The 27,471-nt window shown below is 39.3% G+C and overlaps 2 protein-coding genes across 4 annotated transcripts in view; one reads left to right on the top strand and one right to left on the bottom strand.

Moving 5' to 3' along the window:
* Positions 1-17,820, top strand: part of LOC139149640 (bestrophin-3-like) — a 50,781-nt gene extending 32,961 nt beyond the window's left edge. For both annotated transcript variants that reach the window (XM_070721478.1, XM_070721477.1), the window contains exons 4-9: positions 2,221-2,375; positions 9,325-9,402; positions 10,723-10,878; positions 13,324-13,404; positions 13,768-13,919; positions 15,240-17,820. In XM_070721478.1, the coding sequence (XP_070577579.1) occupies positions 2,221-2,375; positions 9,325-9,402; positions 10,723-10,878; positions 13,324-13,404; positions 13,768-13,919; positions 15,240-15,549 (932 nt within the window). In that variant the 3' untranslated portion in view covers positions 15,550-17,820. The remainder of the gene's footprint in view (positions 1-2,220; positions 2,376-9,324; positions 9,403-10,722; positions 10,879-13,323; positions 13,405-13,767; positions 13,920-15,239) is intronic.
* A 4,260-nt stretch (positions 17,821-22,080) lies between these two features.
* The window catches only part of LOC139149639 (calcineurin subunit B type 1), a 43,888-nt gene continuing 38,497 nt past the window's right edge, over positions 22,081-27,471 (bottom strand). For both annotated transcript variants that reach the window (XM_070721476.1, XM_070721475.1), the window contains exon 6: positions 22,081-27,019. In XM_070721476.1, coding sequence (XP_070577577.1) covers positions 26,972-27,019 — 48 coding nt within the window. In that variant the 3' untranslated portion in view covers positions 22,081-26,971. The remainder of the gene's footprint in view (positions 27,020-27,471) is intronic.

Here is a 27,471-nt window from a genome sequence, read left to right as displayed (position 1 = left end):
CATCTGCAAGTCATTTTCATCACTATATTTTACGTTCTATCCAAATTTTCTTTGCCAGTTTGAAGGGTGTGCAATGAATAGTCAGTCGCAATTTTTAGCTTTATGTCTGTCAAGCATCCTGATTCGTCAGTTGGCGGTTGCGTATATAATGGATGGTTCAGGCCGGTCTATAACGATACCAGCAGGGTAGCATTGACACTTTGCAAAATCGACCTCCCCCTCCTCTCCCCTCTTTGGTGCACTCACTGGAATATTATTCGCTGTGTATGTGAGAGTGCCTCCCACGACCTCACTTTCACATGAGTAACCAATCACAACAGTTGTGCAGGGACCATTATTTTATAGGTTATAACTCCAGGGGAACGAAATGCGTGCCCCTCGGTACTGTTATCAACGAGGGGTCTGCTCAGGGTACCTCTTTTAGGGACTGGTCAGTTTCTTCGGCCTGGGGGGGCGATGGATTCATGGGGGTCACCCTGTTTTTGACTTTGGTGATAGGGGGGTCACCATGTTTTTGAAATGCCCAATAGGGGGGGGGGTCAGTGTGTTTTTGAATTTTGACACAGGCTCATCATTGCCTAAAATGCATCGTGTCAGCCACAAATTTCATCATTCAGTTGCATTTTTCGGCGCGCCCTTTGGGCGCATAACTTTAATAATCAGACATATTTTTTCAGCACACCCAACTTTAACATATCAGGCATACATATATCAGAGATCTCTGTATGTTTAAAAATTTTCAGCGTGCTCTTTGAGCATATTACTTTAATATATCAGACATTTTTCAGCACGTCCTTCTGGTGCATGACTTTAATATGCAAGACATATATATCAGAGATATCAGGATGTTTCATACTTTTCGGCGCGCCCTTCGGGCGCCATACTTTGATAAGTCAGAGATATATGTCATAGATATCTTGATGTTTGCTAAGTGAAAGTGTACCATTATTAAATCTGCAGTTCATATGAAAATCATGACAAATTCCTGATACTTTTCTGTTCTCTCTATGAGAATTCAGTATGAGAAAGCAACATGCACAAATATTTCACAACATATATTTGATACAGTGACTTATTTTAGAGATAGAAAAATGACAAGATATCTTTCCTTCTCATTGATGCAACTATTTTCCTTTGTGTCTTAGGTTTTCGGTAGAAAGATGTTTTTATGACCAAAAAAACAGTTAAAATAGGCAGTTTTCACATTATTAGCTCTGCTTTTATGGTTTCAATGTTAAAAGAAAAGTTCCTCTCAGACACTGCACACATCAGATTTGGCTAAAATGCCTCTCTATGGTTCCTCAGGAGATTTAATTGAATGGCTGGCAAGTCTTAACACCCATCAAAATTTTTGATTTACTGCTTTTTCCTCTTTGATATTAATGATTGACATCCATTTTGTACAACGGTTCAGGACATCTGGTTAAGCATAGAAAGTGTGAAACACATTCACAGCTCATTCAAAATATATATATTATATATATATATATATATATATATATATATATATATATATATATATATATATATATATATATATATATATATAATTTATGTACACCTTTTTTTTACCGTTGTCGCGGGGGGGGTCCCCGTGTTTACGAAATTTGGAATAGGGGGTCAGCCACTTTTTGACGTCGGCAAAAAATAATCCACCCCCCCCCCAGGCCGAAGAAACTGACCAGTCCCTTATAAATTTTATTTAATGCTTGGGAAATAAACGTGCTTTTCCTGTAATCCAAGTTACCTTATCTACAGCCCAACTCATAAGTTTCCCGCCAAACTCGTCTTGCCGAGTAACGACACAAATGTAATACTTACTTCTGTCTTCTCTTGATTTACAGCGAGCAAACGGTAAAAATTAAAAGCAAAATCGCTTTTTGAAGGGTCCCTGACCGAACAAACCGCTTGGCTAGCAAGCGCAGATGTTATACATTTTTAAGCAATGATCTGTGACTAACATTTATTTTTAATGAAAATAGTTCCTCGGGTTAGCGTCCCGAGGAACGTGGCTAGCCAAATGATTTCCTAATACGGATGAATCAAGCCTTTAACGAATGCCATCCGGAACAAATCTACCATATCCCCCTTAATGGCGCTGTCCAGAATGACTGAAGTGGGGATTTCCGTATTTCCACACTTATGCACCCAAATTTTAAAACCATTGATTCGATTGCACTTAATATCATCGCTCTTCTGAATTTCAAACGTTTTTCCCAGGTTTTATGACCGAAGAGGAGAGGAAGGCCTACGAGGAGATACCTTCCCAGCATGCCAAGTACTGGGTGCCGTGCATCTGGTTCATCAACCTCGTTCGCCGCGCCAGGATGGAAGGACGGATAGCTGGGGCTCCTGCAGTCAAAAGTATCATAGATGTAAGTTAAGGCTATAATCCAGCACTTATCTTGCCTACAAAGTCTGCACTATCAGACAGAAACCTAAGTGTTTGACTTTAATCCTGTGGGAGACACACTGGTAATGGGTCGGATTTATACAAACTAACACATCAGCCTGTACTCTACCGTCTATTTCACCTAGCAGTAAGGATTGTAATCGGGAAAACCATCTTTGTCGAGAGAAAAACAGTTTCAACCTTATTTTTTCGAAAGGGAAATATTTTATCAGGATTTGAGAATACAAGAAGGGGCAAAATGGCATCTGCGGTCCTTGCTTTTAACACTACTTGAAGTATTTTAGGAAAGTCTCCATGGCGATAAGACTGGAAAGCGAACTGCACGTTTCCTTTTCTGCGGTTCATTTAACCAGGTCTTTTATATGTGTACAAAAATAATTACTATTGTAGCTTGCTCCTTCACAAACTCAAAGTGATATTTTTCCACTTCGCGTCATTAACCACCCCCCCCCCCCCCCCCGGCGATCAAATCGTGCCGTATTGTACGCTAAATACGATAATGAGCGTCGTCACATTACGTCACCTTCAGATGTGTTTGCTTCTGTTCGGGTATCGGCAGCTGTACCTGGCGTTCTGCGTAAACTGCAACGAACGTACCGTAAGTAAATTGCCGGTCGCCAGTACGCCATATCGTCTCCCACGGGTTTTGAATAATCGGTGACACGTATACCTCGGCATTCAAGATTAATATTACTTAAACAAGCATTATCGGTAGGTCAAATAGTATGTTGTTGCACAACTGGTGATAGGCCACAATACTTGACAATAAACTTTTCACTGCGAAATAGCACGTCACTCGTTCAAGGAATTAAGGAATGCTATTACCGTCACAAATTCATTATAATTACAATTTCACAGTCCAATGATTGTTGACAACATTAAGCAGGGCTAAAAGATAGTTTATAATTAATGACACATAGGGAGTTCAAGACCGGATGTAAAAGTTCCAGGTGAGGGATTCGTCATCAGAACGTGTTTGAGAGAATTCCATGCTGTGACGTTTCTGTCCGAGAGTGTCATTGTATAAGTAAGTTGAAAACAAATGCGAAAGATTAATGCATGTGCAGCGTAAGGATTGGTACAAAATGCCAAACATTATTATGACTTAGTCTTTCATCAGGGAAAATTAGTGTGCCAGCTCGTCAAAGGCGTTGTCCTTTAATTTATAAATTTACGATCTGTGACTAACATGGATGTCAGAAACGAGTCGACAAATTGGTTGAAATGACAGGTCGCAAAGATCTAACTGAGACTAACGAGAATCAGAGGTACGCAATGCAAGGAGGGCGCGTGACAGACATTTGTCAGTTTTATACGAATTGACACTCAATATTGAGTGCAGATTCGTCCTAATCGAAAACATAACCCGAGGAATGGGATGTAAAAAAAAACACGGCAGGGCTCGAAAATTTTTTTTAAAACTCACTTGCCATAGGGCAAGTGAATTTTCAATTTCACTTGTCCGGAAGAAAAATTCACTTGCCCTGAATTTCAGATGATTTTAAGAGTAAATATGTATGGTTTTATTAATGTCATTGTAAAGAAACAATAGCTGTAACTTACTGATAAATTTGTGTCCTTATTCTGTGTATCAAAAATAATATCTTATGTAACGTACACATACACAGTGTTTCAGCCAGCTTTTGCTAGCATGGGGACACAGTGACCCATAGTAGGTCTTAATGGGTGACCAATTAAATTTTTGGGGGGGGACATGTTTCAATAAAACAACACCGGTACATTGTCATTGTGTGTCATCATGACCTGGTACCTGGTTTTAATAGGCAAGTCAGGTAGGTGCACTAAGGGTAAGTATATAATGGGCCAGCGGTGTTGTGTCAAATTGTGCCCATGTGAAACTTTCAGTATCATTTAGTTTACTGCTACCACGTGGTATTTTTATAAACTGCAGGGTTCCCGTAAGTCACCAAAATGATTAGCCAACTCTTTAGCCAAATAAAAAATCTTGCAGCCATTTTGAGCAACTTTTAAACAGTTTATGATCTCAAGTGTAGCAACAGCTTTCTCAGCATTCAGGAGTTACTAATTTTACAAATCAAGATGTTTTGTATATTGTTCATGATAGTTTTTACATTAAAGAATATTTGTTTAGTTTTTATTACATTAATTATCTGTGTTTTTATGACATTGAAGGGATCAAAATACTTTTTCATTTCTGATGGTAAACTTTTGCCACAAGAAATAATTAGGTGGCAATTCTAAAAATCAGGTAGCAATGTGAAGTGTATTACCACAGATACAGAATACTTCTGCAGCATTGAGTTAGTGTTCACAGTATGACAACTTATCATACATATACACTACAAGCTCTACTACCTTATGTGGCACATTTATGCACTCTTTAAGTCATGATGTAAATTTTGTTAGCCACACAAATACAAATTTTCCATGCAGAAGAAAGCATTCGGTAGCATAGTGACAGTGTATACAAGTATTGTGGTGTTGTGTCATAGTTGTGATCAAGCAGGCTCAATAGCATCTTCAGCATAAGTATCCTTTGAAACAAGACACACTGATATTGTTCAATTCATTTCCCAATGTTTTAAAGAGTAATAATAGTTTTAATGATAATGATAACATTGTAGCCCAGGAACATTTTCATTTGATATTTTGATATCATCAAGAAATGTCTAGTGATGTTCACTATTACATCATTAAACTGGAGGACTCTGCAGAAATATTAATGTGATGATTTGAAATGGATATGCTTACTGCAAATACTGTTGACAATTTCCCTTTTGCCATAACTGTTAATAAAATTTAATTTAAAACTGACAGTCAAGCTAAATGCCATTAAATTGGAAAGCACAAGAAATTACCTTTTATCATAAGATTGTACCTATTGGACCTCCTAGGTGGTTTCTTTTGAACCATAATTGTGTACTTAAAGGGTCTTCATTTGATGACATCACATAAGATGACCCAGATTTGACCTTTCAGAAAACCTCAAATTTTTCTCCTTTTCCCTTGTATTCTGACTCTGTTTTTGAAAGTTTCCTTTGAAATAATGGTTTTTACTATCAACTGAGTAATTGCAGGCCAAATTTTGATTCAAGCAAAGTAGATAAAACTTGGACTAAAAAGGACGACCGGTACGCGGGACTCACAGAGGCAAAGCCAAGCCTCAGTGTATTCATCATTCCTCCATGATGTTTTGTAGCACGGTCCGTCTATATGAGGGACTGAGGGACCGCGATTGCAGAATCAAACAGCAACAATGTTTACTTCACGTACCAGGGAATTTGTAACTTTGTAGAAAGGAGAGTAAAGTGTTTCAATACATCGCAACTTTGTAGGAAGGAGGGTAAATTGTTTCAACACCTTACAACATTTTATTGTAAGTTGTAGTTTTCTGTTGAGGAGGCATGGTGACATGATTTCATCAGAAGAAAAAAACATCGTGCAAAGACGTCAATATTGTGCTATTTTGTAACCAAGTAGAAACAGAGCTATTTTATCGGCCGGCCATATCTAAAGCGGTACACTCAAAGAACTAGAGAGTGGCAGCGCATACGTACAGTGGCCTCATTGAAATTCACTTGTCCGTCGGGCTGGGAGAATGTTGTTTTCACTTGCCCGGACTCAAAATTCACTTGTCACGGGCGTCGGGCGGCGAGAATTTCGAGCCCTGCACGGGTTTTTCTTTTGATCAGACGATGCCTAGCATTTCTCTTCTGCATTTGTTTGTTTAAAACTAAAAAAAATAAAGTGAACTCATCCAACACGAAACAGTTTTTAATAACACATTCATGAACGGCAGCGTAGAAGCTTTCTTTCTTACGATTGAAAACTTTGCTCACATCACTTATGTCTCCAGGCAGGTGCGGCATGTCGGTACATATAAATAGCAAATAGCAGATGATGCGATTCACTTTTCACGGATCTGATTCTGTGGTCAGAGAAAATGCTACTCTTAATACAGCCCAATGCTGTCGTCATCACCATGGCAGCAGATGCCGTGGTCATGGCCACAGTTAGTGTCAATTACAGTATATGTTTAGAGTGGAAAGTCCCCAGAAAATATTTCTGTGTTTTACGCTTAAACGAATTATGAGTCTCCGAATAGCTGAACAGTATTTAGTATTTCTTCGTTGAATTCGTAGATGATACTCTCTGCCTGGTGACGTACTTAGCGACTTGTGACCCTTGACCGCAGGGTGATCTCTCGACCCCACACGCTATTAGCTCAGCTTAATGATCAATAAGATCACGCAGGCCAGGTATCGCAAGAGAGAGATATATCGACCAGTCTTCTCGACTTTCGCCATGTTTAAAGAGATATGTTGTCGGAAACTCAACTTGCCGGAAAATGTGACGATACGTATCAAAAGCATAAAACACCATGTAAACGAATTCACCATAACAGGCATTACAATTATATATATATATATATATATATATATATATATATATATATATATATATGATATCTGCCATGGTGTGTATATATGTATGTATGTATGTATGTGTATATATATATATATATATATATATATATATATATATATATATATATATATATATATGGGTTAATAAACGATATATATATATAATGAGAGAGAGAGAGAGAGAGAGAGAGAGAGAGAGAGAGAGAGAGAGAGAGAGAGGAGAGAGAGAGAGAGAGAGAGAGAGAGAGAGAGAGAGAGACGATAGTTAGTATCATATATAACAGTAATATTAATCTTACTGGGTACTCTTGCAAATTACTGGGTTCCGTCCAAGTCTAACTTGCTGTTGTGTTCACTCCCCTATGATTGTACAAGGTAAGGTAACAAATCAAGAAATGATTTCATATTTTTCTTGACATTTAATAGATTGTCTCGACGTTTCATCATATGTTAGCATGCCCCCCTCCAAAAAAACCACAAACAGTAAGTCTGAGCTCACAACTACGATAACCACCCCCCCCCCCCGAACGGACCCTGAACTTATGGCGACAGTTACAGGCTTTGGAAGTGTGGTTTATCTTCACCAGAGAGTCAGAGACCGTGCATTGCCTCTGCACTCTGATATACAAGTCATTTATCAGAGGCGAAAACGTTCGAGCGTGAACCACACTCTAAGTGAAAGATAAATCGCACCCGGAAATGACCAACAGGGGAGCACATATCACTGAGTATGTTGCTTGACTTTCCTTGGCTTTGCAGCGACTTTTCAGTAATCCCATTCAATCCAGCTGTCCTGGCTTGGATAAGTTAGCACGTTCGGAATCAATCGTTGGTCATCGATATGCCACGAAGGAAGGGAAACGAAGAGGGGAATTAAGTTGAATACAGATAAACTTGTTTTTCTTTTCTTCTGCGTTGGAATATATCTTCACATGTACAGCATCGGTTTTGTTAGGGTCCCCTTAACGCACTGCTGATATGCAAGGGTACCGTCGTGTCTATACTAAACACAACATTGATATCGCTTTGGGTTATGTTATGTCTACAAAAATTCGGATTTTCACCATCATCTTCTGGCGTTGTATAGGCTTTATATGTATTCATATTTTGATAGTCTGATAGTCTAGACTGCATGAGTGTACTGAAGATAATACTTTCTTAATGCAGGGTAGCCCCAGACAAACTATAGTGCAATAACCTCTTTCAGATGTAATAATATTCTATTAGACAACCGAGCTGCCTTTAATCAGCCTCGCGGTGGCAGCTCACCTGTTAGGCGTGTATCTATACAAAGCAAGCGTCGGTATATTATTATGCAAATCATCGACGAGAGCTGTTACTCAGTCTTAAGTAGAGAAAGAGAGAGAGGAAATGCCTCTTTTAAAACTGCCTTTCAATCTGAACAACTTTATTGTATTATGAACTCTAAACTTTGATCTAGCCATAATTGCATTGTACGCCTATATTAACGGTGAATGCCGATAAAATGTAGAAAGTGAGAGTGGCGCAATTACGGCAATTTTACGACCGCGGGAGTAGAGTGAGTTTTATTCCTCTGTACCGTTCTTTGCGGAAATTGTCTTGATTGCCGAAAACAGTCGCAAACGAAATTGACTTGCGCGGTACTTGGAAGTTAATGGGTTCGTCCAATGATGAATTACGACCGAATAGCTGATCTTAATGTATCGCCATCGGCGATGTCAGCGTGCACCGTTCGGTGACCTTGTGCGGTTGGGGTGGCTCCTATAACAAGAAGTGCCGTCTGTCGCCATGGAGATACTGTACCGTGCTAAGACGCGCTTTTTTGATCCGCAGAGACACTACGTCTGATTTCTGAAGGTCGGAACTGAATGTTTCATGTGAACAAGGCCGGTTGTTTTGGTGATAATCGCGCATTTCTGTCGCTATGGTAACTGTATCGGCGGAAGAAGTATCGATATATGAAAAGCACCCCTGGAACTTTCCAGCGATAAATGACACGTGACCCAAACGCATAAATCGACGTTTTGATCAAAATACCTATAGCCTAGCCTTGATGGCCACGTATTCAATACATCTAGATGTCTGTCATTTACAGAACATCAGGTCCTTCCAATCGCATCCAACATTTTCTTTCTTCGAAGCGTGTAACAGACTACGAATCATGTGATTCTGTTTTTTTCCTCACAAATTTGAAATGGAAAGTCTCTAGCTGTCGTTGAAGGTTTTATGTCTGTCTTGAAGACAATTCAGAATGTTCCAGGGAAGAGTACTTACAGATCTTAATCGCTACCAAACACCCACTTTATTCTATCGCACCAACTCTATAATAGAGGGACATCAAGCAACTCTGGTTGTGCAAATATCTCTAAGCGAAAAAATATCAGTCGCAAACATTGTGGATATGCGTTCTTCCAAAGAGCATTAAATTGTGTATTTATGAACAGACCCTCGAGGTAAACTCCCGCTCAGCGGTGCCTCAGTTATTTTTCTAACCCTTCTCTCTCATCTCCTTGTTGGCAGGAAGTAAACCACTTCCACGACCAGTGCGATGGAATTTTTGGGTTTGACTGGGTCAGCGTTCCTCTCGTCTATACACAGGTAATATTTTTAAGCGTGTTTTACTCATGCGGGGCTCTTTCGAGCTCTAACAACCGGAGTAAGCAGTGCCATACGATAGTTAGACTCACATACTTTGTGATAATTTTTTTTCGGAAATACTATGATTCCATACGACAATGTAAAGCGCAAAGCGTATACGCTGCATAAAAGATTGCAAAGTTTACATGACCCGCTTGTTTGATCTTGCTTATTTATAGACTGAAATGACTAAAGGCTGCACTGGGTGCTGTGAAGTACATGCTTCTTCGATTTTTGGAGATCCCAGAATTCCCAGCATGTCGCAACGGGAATCGCTTTCAAATCCGAAACATACTTTTACCACTATATTCTGGATGGTGATTGGTCATTTCCCGCCCCGTCGAAGCAGACGAGAAACCTTGATTGTCACTGGTTTATATCTTGGGAACGACGCGCGCACAATTAATACTGCTAACCGGAACTCTCGCGGCATCCATACATTCATTATTGATAAACTGTATTACAGTATTACATTCCATAAATATAAAGAAAATACGAGAAAATTTAGACAGAAATATTCGAATGAAATGATCATAATATTCACATTCAGGCTTTGTTCGAATCTACGCAGACAAAAAATACATACTAATTATCAACGAATTTGTCATCGGGGAAGACATGGAGATACAACTTTATGAGCCCGTCGGGCATTCTGTACTTGATAAATGGGGCTTCGTTGATTAACAAATGGAAGTTTGATTAAAGTTGATGACGAAATGTGAACTTTCAACTTGTCGCAGGAGAGGCAAATGATGGAGAGAGCAAAAAAACAAAACTGTACGGTGTTCATCTGTAACCAGGAAAGCTAGATAGACACGAATACTGCTGACAATCGTACGCGGAACTCAAACTTCGAATTAGGTTGGGAAATTACGCCACATGAATAGACTTTAAATTTCCCCCGACAGACTGTACTCACGATCTCATTTGTGTCCATTGATTTCTTGTAATCAAATCAACATTTCGGACTGAAGTCTTTATACACAGACAAGGATCGAAAACCTTACCCAAACTGCATGTCAGAGGGTTTTCCTCCTCGTGAACAGCCCACATCGTTCGATGGCGTAGTCCTGTGACTGGCAGCGCCCTCACACTAAACTTGGGTGAACGAACGCTCTGTGGCTTTTTCATAAGTGCACGGTTCTGCGTCAGTAATTACACTGAGACAGGCAATGCAATAAAGGCTAATTCGCCATTTCGTTGACACTGTTGACCAGATCATATTGGTGACAATTTGAAATGCTGCACCGAAAATGACCACTCAATGACGATTTGTTCCAGGTTGTAACAATAGCCGTGTACACCTACTTCTTGGCGTGTCTCTTCGGAAGGCAATACTTGGATCCGGAAGCCGGCTACAACAAAGCCAACAGCGCCGATCTCTACATTCCTGTATTTACACTGTTACAATTCTTATTCTACTTTGGATGGTTGAAGGTGAGTCTTGAAAATGTATTTTTTGGAAAATTTTACGTTATTTTATTCCAAAATAATTCTATCTCACCCATACAAAATCTGCTTTGCTCAGGCAAGTATTGAAGAATGTTTCCACCAATACGCATGATGTGACTAGATCAACATGATAGATGAGCAATTCATTAGACACCATCCTCTATTTTCCTATTAAACATTCATATCAGAGTACGGCACCATTTCCCAAGCCTTCTCTCCATCAATAATGCATACTTTTAAAGTGCTTTATCGTGGAAGAGTTGAGGCTCACGAGTTCGGGGGTCGTCATTCTGTGAAGTGAAAGCGTTCCAAACTTGGTAGTGATACCGGAAACAAATGTCACCTCCGTGCACCTGCGATGCTAGACCCTGTTGTTTCGTCCATTCATTTTGGTACAACAAGATCCAGCCGTCGGATCTTGTATATTCCATGGTTTAGATAGTGACATAGAATATGAAAATACTCGGCATTGTCATGTCACCGATAGAATGTTCGCTGTCATTTATGATTATACATTAGACGTTGGTAATAATGTTGATGATGATGATGATGATGACGATGATAATGATGGTTTGTATTTGTTATGGTGGTAGTGTGGCTATTGTGATCATCGTCGTCATCATCATCATCATCATCATCATCATCATCATCATCATCACCACAGCCACCACCACCACCACTATCATCGGTGTTTACAACAGAATAATCTTAATCCACAAATATCCATTCTAGCGAGCCAGAGCATAATTTCCGCTCCTCTGACCTACGCAAAAATTAACGGGTAGCGCTAAGCTGTTGCCGTAAAGAGGCGTATGGTTTACGACGATGCAAATATCTGACAATATGCCATATTCATTAACGACATAACATATTAGGAAAGCCGCTTTCCTTTCCTAAAGAACTGTTAAAAAACCGCGTCACTGTTTAGAGATTTATGCTCTTTGGTGTGAAGAGGGCCTGTATTCTGAAAGGGATTAGCATGCACAAACGGAGGACAATTCCTCCTTTCCCACTCCAGGCTAGGCTGTACCTGAAGCACCAAATTACAAATATTTAAATTTAGTATACCTTAATGTAAAGAAACGTTAATGCCAAAACTATAAATTACAATACATGCTTTTGTGCCGTATAAGTCATCGTATGTGATGATAAAAGCCCCGCGTCTTGGTTAAAACCTGATGCAGTTTATCTGTCGAACCATTATAGAATTACATATGGATACATCAGATGTGTAAATCCGATCACCGTTCAATGAAAACTATCAAAGTTTTGATAGTTTCTTGGCAATTCCACGAGATTTATGGAACATTTGATATTTAATTTGCACTTTGATTGCATGCCAAAATGTTTTGGTACACAGACAAATCTTTTTAAGGTAGTATGCGCCTCGAAAGTGAATGACTTAAGCGTTTGCCCAAACTTTCCTCCATAAAATTTTAACAATTCTCAGACGAAATCAAGAGTAAAAGTCGGGGTTCACCTTGCAAAGTTTGATACTAGAGTTTATCTGTCGAACCATAGACAGATAGAGACAGATAGAGTCCGAGTGTCCCGGGGTGCGTTCTACCTTAAGGTAGAACGCACCTCGGGGATAGACATTCGGACTCTCAAACTTTACAATTCTCTTCTGATGTACCACATGTGGGGTTCATTTTAAAGCTCTTGGTGAAAGAAAACTTTTTACCGGCTTAGTTTTTCGAAATTCAAAAAATTTTATTTTTCTCCATAGAGTTAACACAGGGATTGGCGGCCATTTTGAATTTCTAAAATATCGGTAAATCTTGGGTAATTTGTCCTCTAGTACCAAAATTTGAACGATGACCCCCTATTTTTTATCTTGATTTTGAAAGAGAATGATTGAAAGATCCCTTGAGGAAAGTTAGAGCAAAAGTTTAAGTCTTTGAGTTTCCGAGGTGCGTTCTACCTTAAATGAGTCATCGCGAGCGGTAGACCAGAAAAAATGAGAGTCCAAATTTCTGTTCTCGAGGCGCACTCTACCTTAACGGGTCTCATGTTTAGCCATTTGGCCGTATACATGTATAACCGCGCGGACGATTCTTGTTACAATCCGAAGAGTCTTGAAAGTCACCCTTTTTCGCCTAAAGAAAGGGTTATGATATTTAAAACCCTAGATGGATTTTGGCGCTACATTTATTCTTTTTATTGGTTGATTTTAAAATCTGAGATTATGTCCCATGGTGATTTACAGTTTCTCATGAATTGGAAAACTATGACAGCTTGTATAGCGTTATCGATCTGTATACTCTACTATCGATCTGTGTACTCTACTCGATGAGATGTACTGTGCTTGCGACGACCGGGTCACCCTTGAGTCAAACGTTGATGGCGCTTGCTTGCAAGGTTCCGTCGAAGAGCAGTTAAGAACAAACATTCTGGGTGTGACAGTGAAACTTCTTGCTGTCGTTACAGGTTGCTGAGGACATCATGGATCCATTCGGTGAAGATGATGATGACTTTGAAATGAACCTGATCGTCGACAGAAACTTACAGGTGAGGATATCGACATAAAACCCGATGGGCAGGATATCAAAGGGGCGAGAGACTGACAAGAACTTAACAAATCATAACGAAAATCTAACCTGTTTCTTCGCTTTCACTCACTTTTGCGTAGAAGTAGACGTGAAATAATGTGAATCGCATAACATTTTCAATCTAGTCTTCCGACAGCTGTGAACCCGGATCCCCATTTTTCGCAAACTTAGATCGATCTATGCTTGGCATCTAGGAGGATTTAACAGAGAAACACTTCCCTTCGAGTAATTTTCGCATTCCTGAGCTTTTAAGAGATCTATTAGTGACAATCACCTTTCCTTAGTTAATACAACACCGAGTGACCTCGAATGTATTTTACAGCTCAGTTACCTGGCCGTCGATGACCTCTTTACCACAACTTTCCCACTGGTCAAGGATTTACACTACGGCGATCCGGACCCGGAGATACCCTACACTAAAGCCTCTATCAAGAGCAAAGTCAACCCTTGGCCGGGGTCGGCAGCGAGAATGAAGTAAGTTTACTGATATATCAGTCGCCTTGTTACAGTAAACCCCGGTGGTTACTGCCGTAACAACTTCCACATGCCATTGTCGCTTTTAAAGTGAAGTATGTCTCCGTGACAAATATTAAAAAAAGACTCTTTTTAGATGTGTCTCCTCTCACCTGTATCTTTCATGTGTGAGGGCGCTACTGCATAAGAATTAGCTTGGCCTAATAAAAGCATTGCTACGTGCGATGTGTGCCAGTGCACTGAAGTTGCTGTACAAAGTAAATGTGAATTGTAAAAGTCGGGGATTTTTGACAATGAATTAATGAATCACACGTTTTGGTGGTGTTCTATTTGTCAATACCTACAAAATCGCGTTTCACGAAAAAAAATAACATTTTACCGGTGGCAGTCAGTGGTGACGAAATTTCCCATCAGGTGTTTAAATTTGGTGATTTGATACCGAATATGCTCTAATCAGCAACGGGCGTTCACTAGTACTAGTGTAACGGACAGTTTGTCTACAGAACACATGTGGTATCTAAAATGTCGCATCATTGCTTCATTGAAACTGTCATTTAACAAATGTGCACCATATCTCCCGGATATTAGTGGTGTAAAAATCCCGATCACTTTCTTCTCGAAAGAATCCTGGCTGGGTACCTGGCTCCAACAGAAACCAAGAGTAAGACACACAGGCAAAATAAACTTAACTTGCTTTTTCCTCAATTTATGGTATAATAAGTATGTGATCAGTGATGACTTAAACATCAAATGTGATTAAGTTACTGGCTACTCGGCAAAAGTTGTCTAACAGTAAACTTCAAGCAAAACCGAGTAATCTTTAATTTGAGATTTAAACTCATGTGAGTTTTACTGGACACGCTATTAAAGTAGAACGCGTCTTGGGACCGATACTCGGACTCCCTAACTTTTACAACATTCTTTTGGCCTGCCACTTTTTTTTGGGGGGGGGGGGGGGGGGCTCATTTTGAAGCTTTATGAAGTAAATAAAGTTTTACCGGGCTTAGTTTTGTGAAACTCGGGAATTTTTTCCCCCATAGAGATAACACAGGGATGGTGGCCATTTTAGATTTCAAATATTGGTAAATACTGGGAAATTTGTTTCTCTTGTTCCAAAATTTGCACGGTGATCCATAATGTTAATTCTTACTTTGAAAGAGAATGGTTTTAAGTTTGCCTGAGGAAAGTTTCAACAAATAAAGTTGTCTTTCATTTTCGAGGCCCGAACTACCTTAATGGCTGCGTTTTAAGATAATTAGTTTCTTGTTTGCGCGAGGTTTAGTTTTAACTCGCTGTTATTTTCTTTTTCTGCTTCCCCAGTATTTCTAAAAAGGGGATGGCAATAGCTGAATTGTCGGCTCCACACATACGGATGCACCACAACCACGACAACCGTCGGGGACACCGGTCTACAACAGCGACCTCCGGCGGCAAATCAGATTGCCATAGAGACTGTATCCATGGTCACCAGTGCAGCGAACTCTTGCCGGACAGTTCACAGTCCACTCGCAAGGAGAAAGAGAAGTCGAAAAGCAAGGCGAAGGCGGGAGACGGGGAAAGCGACAAAAAGCGAACTGTGTCAACTTTGTCTTCCAACGACCATCAACAATGCTCCAAGTGCCATGAGTGACAAAGCCCGAGAATTGCATCGTAGTTCTGTCTTAGATTAACACCACAATAAATCGCAGGCAAAATTTCGACCAAAGAAATCAGGGCTCTCTCTGGTGAACTGAGTGCATTCATTGTGGTTTGAGATCTTAGCAAAGAGGTTGGAAGTGACAGGTTGGGGTCTGGACAACTGCATACGCATGTGCGTGTCAACGTCAGCCGTGTTTCACCTTGCCGCTTCACTAAGATGTCAAACCAAATGGATAAAAAAATGACCGCTGATGAGGGGCTACCTAAAAGTCCGCAGTGGTCGACTCGTTCAATGATAACTTTGAAGTTGACTTCAAAGTCTCGTATTGAATGGGTCATCCAGTGACGTCAAGGTCGAGCAGGACGGACGAATAATTCGACCCGCGATCGAGGACGATTCGGAGACGGGCCAAGCATAACGGACATGCAACGGAGACACCGCGCGCGATTGGACAAAAGCTGTGAACGGCGGAAAAAATCGTCAGATTTTCAAGCGAACTTCCTTCTCAACTGTACCGAACAGATAGTAAACTTACAGATTCAAGTGTTTTGCTGAACGAACAGCGTGAACGAGGACGAGATAAAAGCAATTTTGAAAAGGCGATATGTCCAAGAAAGAGTACGTTACGACAACTTGCCAACTTCTCGGCTACCATAATAATATCTGCACTCCGCTTTTACAAACATGAAAAGCGCTTTCTGCACGGCTGAGACTTCGCTGTTTGAGCATGCGTGGTAAACTTTATGAATGGAACAGCGAACTCGCAACAGGCAGCCTCTTCGAGTTCCATTTCGTAGAGTAGTACGATATTCTAAACATGGCTTTAGCCATGTTTGCTCGGCGCAGTGAGCTGAAGGCCTCCCGACAATGAATAATATAAATAAAACTGAACAGAATCTCCGCCCTTTCTAAGATAAGAAATTAAAATCTTGCCATCTCATACACTTCAAGTCAGAATTGAAAAGCACAAAAACCCTTGCACGTGTTAGGCCTATTGTATAATGTCCATCGTTCTAATCTTACCTCGTATAAAGTTTGAAAAATTTTAAATCACCCTATAGTATAGTTAGAACAAATATCGCCATAAGTGTGTGTAATTTTCTGCACCTACATTCAATTCCTTCGTTCACGAAAATATCTAAGTCTAAATTATCCATGAACCGCATGACGCTAGCTTTCTCAAAGCAGCGAGGCGTAATAATTATTCTGAAGCAAAACATTATCATAAAACAGAAGATTATGCGAGTTCTCTCAGTCTTTAGAAATGAAAGTCGTAACTTTTCGAGATACTATATGACCACTTTCCGATTTGCGAAATGGTCGCGAGATATTTGTAAAGATACCGTACTTTCAAGACTTGTATAATTAGAATGGACTTTCTGTATTTAGTCCGAAATCAGTTTTTTACCGTAATCCTTCCAAGCAAGGGCGATAAGGTATTATCGGTTGCATCGCCATTGGTTCCGAAATTTCATTGTATAATTCGCAGATATCGCAACGTTGTCAGACTTCAAGGTCAACCGATAAAACCGAACTTGACCAATTCATTTTCTCTTTTAAGATCAGTTTTTACGATCTCACTGAAGTATGGGTTTGATTTTTTACTCTTTTCTCGACATTGTCAGTATTAAACTTACAGCAAGGAATGACCCGAATTCATTAACCACGTCAGGTTTTCAGGAACGCGAGTATCTGTTTCCATGATTACAAACTCGCTTGTCAGTTGGAATGGCCAATCACATGGTAGATTCATCGTCACGTGACAGGAGCAAGGACCCCCAAACCTATTCCCAGTTAGTAAATACATCACAAACTTGGCAATACAAATGAACAAGGCAATACATTTGAATGACTGTCTTATTTTATTTTCAATGCGTTTAGAGTGTGTCGAAAACCAACTTTCGAGCTGTTCTTCGTTCTAACACGATCTCGTGTAAACAGTATAGGATTTACCTCGCGTTGTTTACAATGTGAAACCCTGGCTTATTAGACGTTTCACAATCGCCTTGTTCCGGAAAATCTTAGTAAAGGGATGTTTGATTCTGTTTGACTGAAGAATTCGTCGCAAGGACTCTCTACAACGATGCGGTCCAGTCACAAATATTCAACGATGATTTTATGCAATTTCTGTACGTCCATACTTTTTTTGGCCATTTTTGTAACATTTATTACATAAGCTGTAGCAGTTATGATTGAGCATCGCACCATCAATGCGATACTGTTTTTATCTCAATAAATTTTGCGTCAACAGTTTTCAATAACGCAACATGGTGTAGTATGATTATTCATATCACAGACAGTTCAGAGACCACGAAACAGGATAACCCGGAAGAACGAACTGACACACACAAACGGCAGAATGATCACTAAACCTTACTTTCGCTTTCAGTCACAAGGACAATGGAGGGGTGGTGGAATGCGAATTTGAAAAGATTTAGGGCATAATAAACTGACTGGAATAATATTTGCGATTCTAACCGAAGCAAAAATACTAAAAGTTCTTGAATAATACCTAGATATATACATAGATATATATACATAGTAGACGTATACATATACATAGTAGACGTATGCATGTAATGTGAGTATCTATCTATCTATCTATCTTATGCGTGCATGTATGTGTTTGTGTGTGTGTGGAGAGAGAGAGAGAGAGAGAGAGAGAGGGAGAGGCTGGTTTTACACGGAATTGACAGAATAGTATGTTCATCATTAGCGACATTTTGACACGTCCAAGTAATTTACATGTATGCATCTACGAGAAACAGTAACAGCAAAGTGCAATCCGTGAAAATGTTACAGGTGTGAAACGAAAAAAGAAATTAGATTTAGGCCTACTCACCTTGTGCCGATTGTGGAATGGGATACAAAATGGACATTCCCAAGATTATTCATCGTTTAGCTGTGAGGGCGTTGTACTGCTCAAAGATGCCGAGAATGATTCCGCGTTCACTCTACAAGAATGTTGAGATCGTGTAGAGTTACAATGCATAATTTTTATGTCTAAGGTGATTTATAACGTTTTGAGTTGTGTCATCTTCTTCGCAAATTTCTACAATGCCTTGGCTCGCGATGCTCAGACATCAGTTAAGTAGTTGTCTGAGCTTTCAACCCCGGGGATTTAAAATACTAGTCCATTCGGAATTTCCCAATAAAAACTTTTGAGGTTTCCAGCGAGTAGTTTATTGTATTGGGATTGCGTCTTAATCTTTACGGTCCTGATACGGTTTTTGCGCACCGAGGTTGTACGGCGGAAGGGCCCGAGTGCGCGAGGGCCCGTACGCCTTGCGACCGAGGTTCGCAAAAACCGTATCACGGCCGTAAAGGTTTTATCATACACCGTATGGAATAATAAATATGTAGTTAAGATATAGTGCAAAGATTTGGTGATAGAAATTCATCCAATATCAAATGTTTGTTGCCGTTTTTAATTTTCGGAAAAACGATGACCGTATCCCGTCGCATATTGATATACATGACGTAATTTGTTTAGGCCTAGGCCTACATGTAGAACTTGCAGAGCAATGTACGTGACACAGACTAACAAATAATGAGGCGTAAATCGAGGTGTAAGAAGAATGGCGTGGTGTAACTTATCGTAAATTTCATTGCACCGACAGGGAGATGGATCATTAGTAAAAAGCTCGATTGAAAGAAATATTATGCCTTCAATTTTGTGAGGATCTTGCGATGAAATGACCTGGGCAACGGATCACGGCCAGGCTTAGCTTATAGGCCCTATGTCGATCTAATTTATATTCAGTTCACTTTCATATTTCAAAAAACGCAGACATCATCGACAATGTGCTTAGTCAAGACTGGAGTTTAATATGAAACCCTGAGAAATATCACCCGATTTCGCTAACTTCACTGTACCTGTCGCCCGTACGATCAGAACGGAGGAGACGTTCGAATCTCTTACTTGTTTTGTTTACGAATGGAACGTTTGATGATAGCAGCGCGCGTAGTGACCAGAATGAAGCACAGTAGCTTGGTGGGCTATTCAGCTCTGGGACCATTCGACCCATAGACGAGTGTACAGAAGCGAGGGGGTGTTTCTCGCTTCTGTACACTCGTCTATGGGTCGAATAGTCCCAGAGCTGAATAGCCCACCAAGCGACTGTGAATGAAGTTAGTTCTAAAATGCACGCGCTTACCCATAGTTGGGGAAGGTGTGCCTAAGCGTGATACGGAAAATTACTTCATTGGCCAATAGAAAATAAAGAAATGAAATTTTCAAATATAATGTAGGCTTATACGCAGGTTCACTTTAACGTTTACGGGATAATTTCGACCAAAAATGCCCTTTCGTATTTTTATACACGTTAGGAGACAGGGACCGGGTGCGCGGATACACGTGTCCGCCAAAGTGTTTTGTTAGGCTGCGTTCATAAACCCCTCAGGAGGAGGGCGGGAGATTTGAGGGTTTATTAGCAGGGTCTTGAAAATAATAAGACTGAAAGGCGGGGATTTGGAAAGAAAAATAGCGATGCAGATTTTAAGTATCATAAATTCATAATGGACTACGGTAATATCGAACAAATGAAACTCGAAGATAAAGTTTAATAACAGCGTTTGCAGTTGTGTACCTGTTGTACAGATACATGTATGTAATTTATCACACACTTACAGGTCAGTACAAATCACACGAAATTGCTCCGGTCACTTTGTGTCATGGAAAACGTTGCTTGCTTATAAATAAAAGAGGTATGGACATAGTGACCTAGATTACACTATCTTTCTCGTCCCGTGCAGAACGTTTTGGAATTTATGTTTGCACAGTCTACAAATAATGAATTGCATTTTTTTTCGGCACAGATCGATAAGCTTATGATTTGAAAAGATGTGCGTAAAGTAGCCATACTGATTAGTACCTGTTGGTTCAGACAGACCATGTTGGGAACCCCCCCCCCCCTACACAGTCACACTGGACACTGACAAGGTATCTTCAAGAGGAGCAGTATGCATATTCTGACTGAATGCCTTCATCATAGAAATGAAATATTATCTATGAACGGGTTTTTTTTTGTGGCTTGAACAAGCAACGGTAAAATGAAAACACATTCAGAAGAAAATATTTTAGTATCACTTCTTTTCTGGATCGATCTATATGTACACAGACGTTGGAAAGTATTAGGAGAGCCAGATCATTATGTCAGATGCAAATATAGAAAACAGAAATGCGTCATTTACAATTTTATCGATAGCAGAAAGTGTTCGAGCAATGTCCTGAAAAAATACTTTTTCCCCCAATCTACTACTTAAGTATCATAACCCATGCCGATTTAACATTTCCGAATGTTTATCCTTTATAGCGCCTCTTGAATGAATGTTGTAAAATTTTGTGACACGTTGGTTATGTCATAGCGGGAGAAAGTTGTATTCACCACGCGATTTCGCCAGAGGACCTAGTAGGCCTACATCGCTCGCCTTTTTCATTCTGAGAGCATGTCCAATACGCCGCTAGAGATATGTAGAGGTAAAAGGCGCCCTCTGTAGGAAAAACAACGCTAACTATACAGGAGTTGGGTTCAGCACGTTAAAGAATCAGAATGGCCATGAAGTGGCCGTGTTGGATCATATATCATGACCAAATTTTCACAAATTCATGGTAAATTGAAGTTCATTTGAATGGGGCACACAGTAAATTTTATTGTGAAAAAACGATGTAGGCCCCTAGGTCAACAAGTTGGGGCACTACACTTTCATCGGCGGAGTGGCACGGGCAAGCACATGGTGGGATTGGCATTGTGTTGACATTTTGATTTACACCAAGTCCCTTACAAATTTTCAAATAGGGACAATTAAAAAAATTATACTTCAGTACAGTCGTATCAAGAAATTTTGTAAATATATGTGAGAACTGAGTCTTGTACGGAAGTTAAGCTCTGGTTGTCAGCCAGCCGCCCTTTCTTTTGAAATATGACTTCAGAGAGCTCTGAGATCTACCCCCTGACACAGAGGGCTCTCAACAATCAACTCTGCAAAAAAAATCGTGACAATATGGTTACCGAGCGGCCATATTGGATTGTATCCCGACAAAAATTTTCAGGCCAGATGAAATCACAATACAGTGTCCTTGTACTAAGTTTGAATTGGATCAGTTTGAACAGGTCACGTGATGGCTTTCTACGTGAGAAGTTTTTTGCACAAAATCCTTGGCATTGCCATGTTGGTCAAATTAGATTGTATTGTGATACAAATTGACATGCATAAGCTTATGTATGTCACAATAGATTGCCCATGAACCAAGTCTGAGTGAAATCAGTTTGGGCATGTGTAGGCCTAATGGCCATGGACATGAAAATATTGTAACAAAACGGCCATCTGGTGACCATATTGGATCAAATCGCACCATAAATTGATGTTCATATCCATCTAATAATACTGTCCATATATTAATTTGACTGAATCGGTAGTGTGTGAGAGTAATGGCTGTGAATTGATGTACAAACTGATGGAGCCCATTCCGCTCCTCCCCCTGGATTTAGTGGGGACCAAAATCATACAAGCTGACAAAGATTTAAAAAATGTGTCAACCATTTAATAATTATAAACATCTTTACAGCGGTAAAGCTTCCTACTAAGAAAAAAATAATTGACAGACAGCTTTGTAAAGACTTCTTGACATACAGCTCTGATAACAATTTAAAAAAAGAGTAAAAAGTTGACATTTACCGGTATTGGCAATAGTGTCACTGGCAGGATCACTAAGCCGTAAACACTGGACAACAGAAATGAGATTGGCAGTACGATCATTTGGGAAATTATTCAAATAAATGTGTCTGGCTCAGATGGCAGGAGCTTGACAGCAACTGTTTGTGGGAATTTGGATAGATTTTACATCCCATCAATCAATGTACATGCTGCCACACAGCATATTGTCTCACTTGGATTCACATGCCATGGAGCTTTTTTCATGTGCGATTTGAAACTCTTTTCCCACCATTCCATAAAAGTATAGTTCAGTAATTGACTTAAGCACAGCTTGCCAGGAGTGATAATAGCATTGGTTATGGGATTAAGAATGGTCTTTACAATGAAACAGAAAGAACCTAACCAATCACAGACAGCTTTGCAACAGAGCTGCAAGCAGCACTTCAGTTTTGGCGTACTCTACCAAGGTTTCCATGTTAGACACTATCTCTTTTCATACACTTTTATGGATAGAGTTGGGACACTTCAAATCTCATTTCTGTTGTACAAGTGGGAAAAAAGTCTGACACATCATAACTGTTACTGGCTTGGAGTACACTTGGTGAGTTCAAAGAAACCCGCGTACATGATTTTTGACCTCTAAGGCATAAACAATGATAAAATTGCCACAAAAATGGCACTCTCCTGTACTGTCAAGATTCATCCTTGTTTACAAACCTTATAGTATCGAGGATTCCCTTTCACTGGGTATGTAGAATAACATTGTACTTACAAAGAAATAATAATCATAAACAATAATATTCATTTTGAAAACTGCAATAATTAAGCTGGGATATCACAATACAATGGACTGTCCCAACCAGGGGTACAGCCTCTTACAAAGACCAGTCAACAAATAAAATCCCACCTTTTTTTTTAAAAAAAAGAATAAATTATGCATTACTACAAAAGAAAAAAAAAATGGAAACAAAAAAAAAACTGGCTTTCAGTAGAAAGCATATGAATGTGCAAAACGGTATCCACATAGGACTCAAGCAATCTTTGATGCAAATTTTCAGAAGTAGACAGGCATGGTGTTACATGACACACCAGTGGTGCCTTTGCACTGTAAAGACATGTCACAACCATGATGAGGCTACTTTACACGTACACAAAAACCTATCATTTTTCTCCTTCTGAGTAGCAAGTGTGTGCTTGTTTCATTCGTTAATATTTTTTATATGTTTTTTTTGGCATCCTCATGGAAAATATAGCACATGAAAATATGACTGTGGACTACATCTCGATTCCAACGTTGACATGAAGGATTTGTAAGTGTTTCTGTGCAAATAAACCAAATATACCGACAAAAAATCCCAAAACAAACAAACAAAAATCACCTCATCCTCTTACTCTTAATTGAAAATATCCCTCTTTCACAAGACGATCACAGAAGTATAAGACTGAAGCGACATCAAACTTGGGTGAAAATTACAGAACTCTGGGCAAGTGCTGCAGATCGACAGCTTGAAAGCAACAAAAATCTGCACCTCGGTACAAACTTGACTACATGATTGCATGAGTTGTATATTTGTTATGGTGGTTTTCTTTTTTTTACGTCTTATTTATTTTTTAACATCAAATGAACAGCTAGAGATGGACAAAAAGAGAGACTTGACACTGAAGGGAGTTCAAATACACTTCACCAGACAATTTATACCGACAAAATGGACAATATTTGAATGCATTTCCTTTATCAATACCAGGGTCCTGTTCCCTCAGTCTCTGGATGTTCTCATCCATCAGTAACAGCAGGAACCGAGTCGGAAGCTACACTATGTGATAGCCCACTAGACCTGTTTTTTCTTATGAGAGTTGTGTTCAGGCTGTTTTTTCCTCACTAATTAACTGATACGCTCTGATGAGCCTGTATAGTGAGGACTTCGTTACCATGGATGTAATGCGCTCCATTTTCAAATGAAGTGTGACTGACAGAAATTGAACTCTGAACCCCCTAAAGTTGAGGCGATTACGAGCATCAAGTTCATCTGACTGCAGATCCACAGTTGCTTTCAACTGCTAGTTACACAAGTATTCAAAATGGCAAGTTAATTTTCACATCAGTTGTGCACGAGTGCATGCACACAAGAGCACACCGATTCAGAACAGCTGCAAAGTAACAGTTGGAACCAGATCTACTGTTACTGTTGGCACTCTCTCCATAAAAACTTTCCTAGAGTATGAAAAGCATTTTTTCATCATTTTCATCAAATTTCATCTCCAAATGACTTGGAACACAATATTTTCCCCGAACTAAAGCAACATTGCCACCCACAGTAAGAGACCTGGCCAAGAGTTGTACCATAATGTTTCAATTTGCACAAATATATGTCCATTCTAAACTACAACGGCCGAACATCACACAGAAGTTACTACAGACCTTTACACACAAAGATTACGCACTGTACCATGGACATGGTTTGCTCTGTCATTTTTTTTTTCCAGTTTGACATAACCAAGTATTAGAAGAATTATATGAAATCTGTGAATATCAGATGAACTGCTAGATAACCTTTGGCAAAGTGCTGCCGTCACTTCCCTGAAGCTAGGCAGTCACTTTTCCATGACACACTCTAACACCAAACATAGATGGAACACGGGAATGTTGAGATATTTTTTTTGGTTTTCAGAGATTTCGAAATGAGCTGTACACAAGATGGAATTTCCATAAACCAGCAAATATGTGTGAAAATTGCATAAGATGGGTTGTCAACATACTGTCTCAAGAAGAGAAATGACACTCTCGCTTGTTTTGTACTGGACAATTAACGGCACAAAGCAAAATGTGAAAACAAGAGGTATAGTATAAACAGACCTTGATCAAGAGATGCTTCAAATTTAAAACTCGACAACATACTTCTTATCAACAGGTGAAATTTCATAGAAGACCGTGTGACCTGGAAATTAAACTGGATTGGGTAGTTTTGTTGTACCACCTAACCCTGGGTTCTTTGTTCTTAAGTAGATCACATTTATGACACACAACAAATCTTACCAACATGGTAAGTATTCAAATCCCTGCCTAAGCACAAAAATTATTTAACGTTTTCAGGAAAGAAATGTTGAAGTGAGAAAATACAGCAACTTAAACATGAGGGAAAAGGTTAACTCTCTGAACAAAATCCATAAACGAGTGAACCATGGGGTATTATACATCAAGGTTACATCAGAAATAAAAACTTGTCCGTACAAAAAAATGAATAGGAAAAGACAACGTATCTCTGTAATACAAAATAAGAGAATATCGACTGTACAAGTTTGTACTAACCTACTCCATCAGTTCATGTCTTGATTCTCAAAGTTCAAAGGGGGCCGGAACAGTTTATGCAATAAGAAAGCAATACTGGAGGAAAGAGATTTGACTACTGGAAACTTCCAACGTTTGTTTTTAAAATTTGATCCTCAGACAAAGAGATGTTACGGGCTTAACAGTCACTGGGATTCTGGAATGTCTCTTTTTATTCTTCCATGTATGGAAGTAGAATAGTCAAACTTAAATGTTTATCCCTATAAACATTTGTTGTAATCTTCTTTGGATTCTCAGTGTCAAGGACATCACGTTCCAGAGATCGTAATGTTACAAGGAGAGTACTCCTGCACTCTGTTAGGTTTATCCAAGTACACCCAGGTACTGAAAGGGTATCATGAGTAAGAAGATTAAGTAGAATAGAATGGACTGAGTTTTTTGTCATGGATGTAAAAACCGGCTGTCTGTAAGCATGTAACCCTGACGACCAAAAATGTTAGAGATGTAAATGGTATGTGTACTTCAGAGTAACGTCTATCTGTACATGTTTCTCCGATGTCACATCAAAATCAACAGTACCCTAAAAGTGTACAACGGGGGAGATACGAACTGATGGAAAGGTCTTAAAATATAGCAAAAAGGAAAAGTCATATTTGATGAATGAGCTCATCATGACGATGCCATTTATACCATGTGGCAGCTATGACATCATCATAAATACAGCAACAAACTTTGCAAGAAAAAAATAAACATACACAAAAAGAAACTGATGAATTTGTTTTGAAGCTCCTCTCTAGTTATTGCTGGTCTACTGTACACTTGTTCTCACAGGGAGAACCAAATTTGAAAGTTTATCATGATTGGATTTGGATATAGCAGTTTATGTGTTTCCCTTTTTTTCACCTGTTAGATACAGAAAAAACAAACATAACAAAATAAACAGTGACAACACATGAGATCCAACGAGGTGTGCTCAGGACTGCTCCCCTAGAGTGACAGAGCAGGTTTTTCTCTCAACTTGGTAATGGTGCAAACACATCAAAATAAATTGTACAATGGAAATATCACACGTAATATTCTACCAACAGCCCTTCGTTTGGTTTTTATAGTTAAATTACACTCACATAATAATACACCCTGAAATCTTCCTTAAACAATAACAATTTAGTATTTTTTTTCCATAAATATGTTGAAAATGTGAAAAAATGTTGAAAAAGGATTGCCAAAGTGATACTCGATGAAGAAGAAGTCTGACATTGAAATCTGAGACAATGTTATGAATTGGGATAATAGTCAAAATTGTTATTTTTTTCCCTCCTAATTGATTTAGACATGATGGAAAAAGGATTTAAGACTGCACTGCAGCTTTGGAAAAATTCAGTTTTATGCACACCTACTCCACAAAAAACACTAAAGTTTTTTAGAAAGGAAAGATGGGATGAAATGAATGGGGTCTACTTTCTAGCTCTGTTATACGTCCACGACCATCTTTTTGTGAATATCTGTGTTTCCAACAACCTGTGAAAATAAACAGAGAGAAAAGAAACGGTGAAATGTTCAGTTACATGGTCGGCCTTTTGCATTGAGAAATGGATCGTTTTATATTTCATGTAAAGGTGAAATGCAAAATGCTGCAACTGCTCAACGAATTGCTGTATTTTTGTTCTCTCAGGAAAAGAATCCGGCTCAGCTGTGACCACAGCATCAAAATGTAGGCAATGTGTAATTTGCAGGTATTTAGTTGAATCTAACTACAAGCGAGATGAAAATTCCACAGGGAAGACGGCTCTGATGAGGCTGCACACATGGTTAAATGGTATAGCTACCAGTACTTTCAAGATATTAAAATGTCAAACATGCACAGATATGTGTATACACAGACATATATGTATATGTACGCTTGAAGAAATTTGATTTGTGTGTACACAACCTTTTACATTTTACATATATGTGAGTGTCAGTATTTGTCG

The sequence above is a fragment of the Ptychodera flava genome, chromosome 14, assembly GCF_041260155.1.
Source record: "Ptychodera flava strain L36383 chromosome 14, AS_Pfla_20210202, whole genome shotgun sequence".
NCBI lineage: Eukaryota > Metazoa > Hemichordata > Enteropneusta > Ptychoderidae > Ptychodera > Ptychodera flava.
Note: the sequence above shows the minus strand (reverse complement) of the source record. Positions and strands in the feature narration are given on the sequence as shown.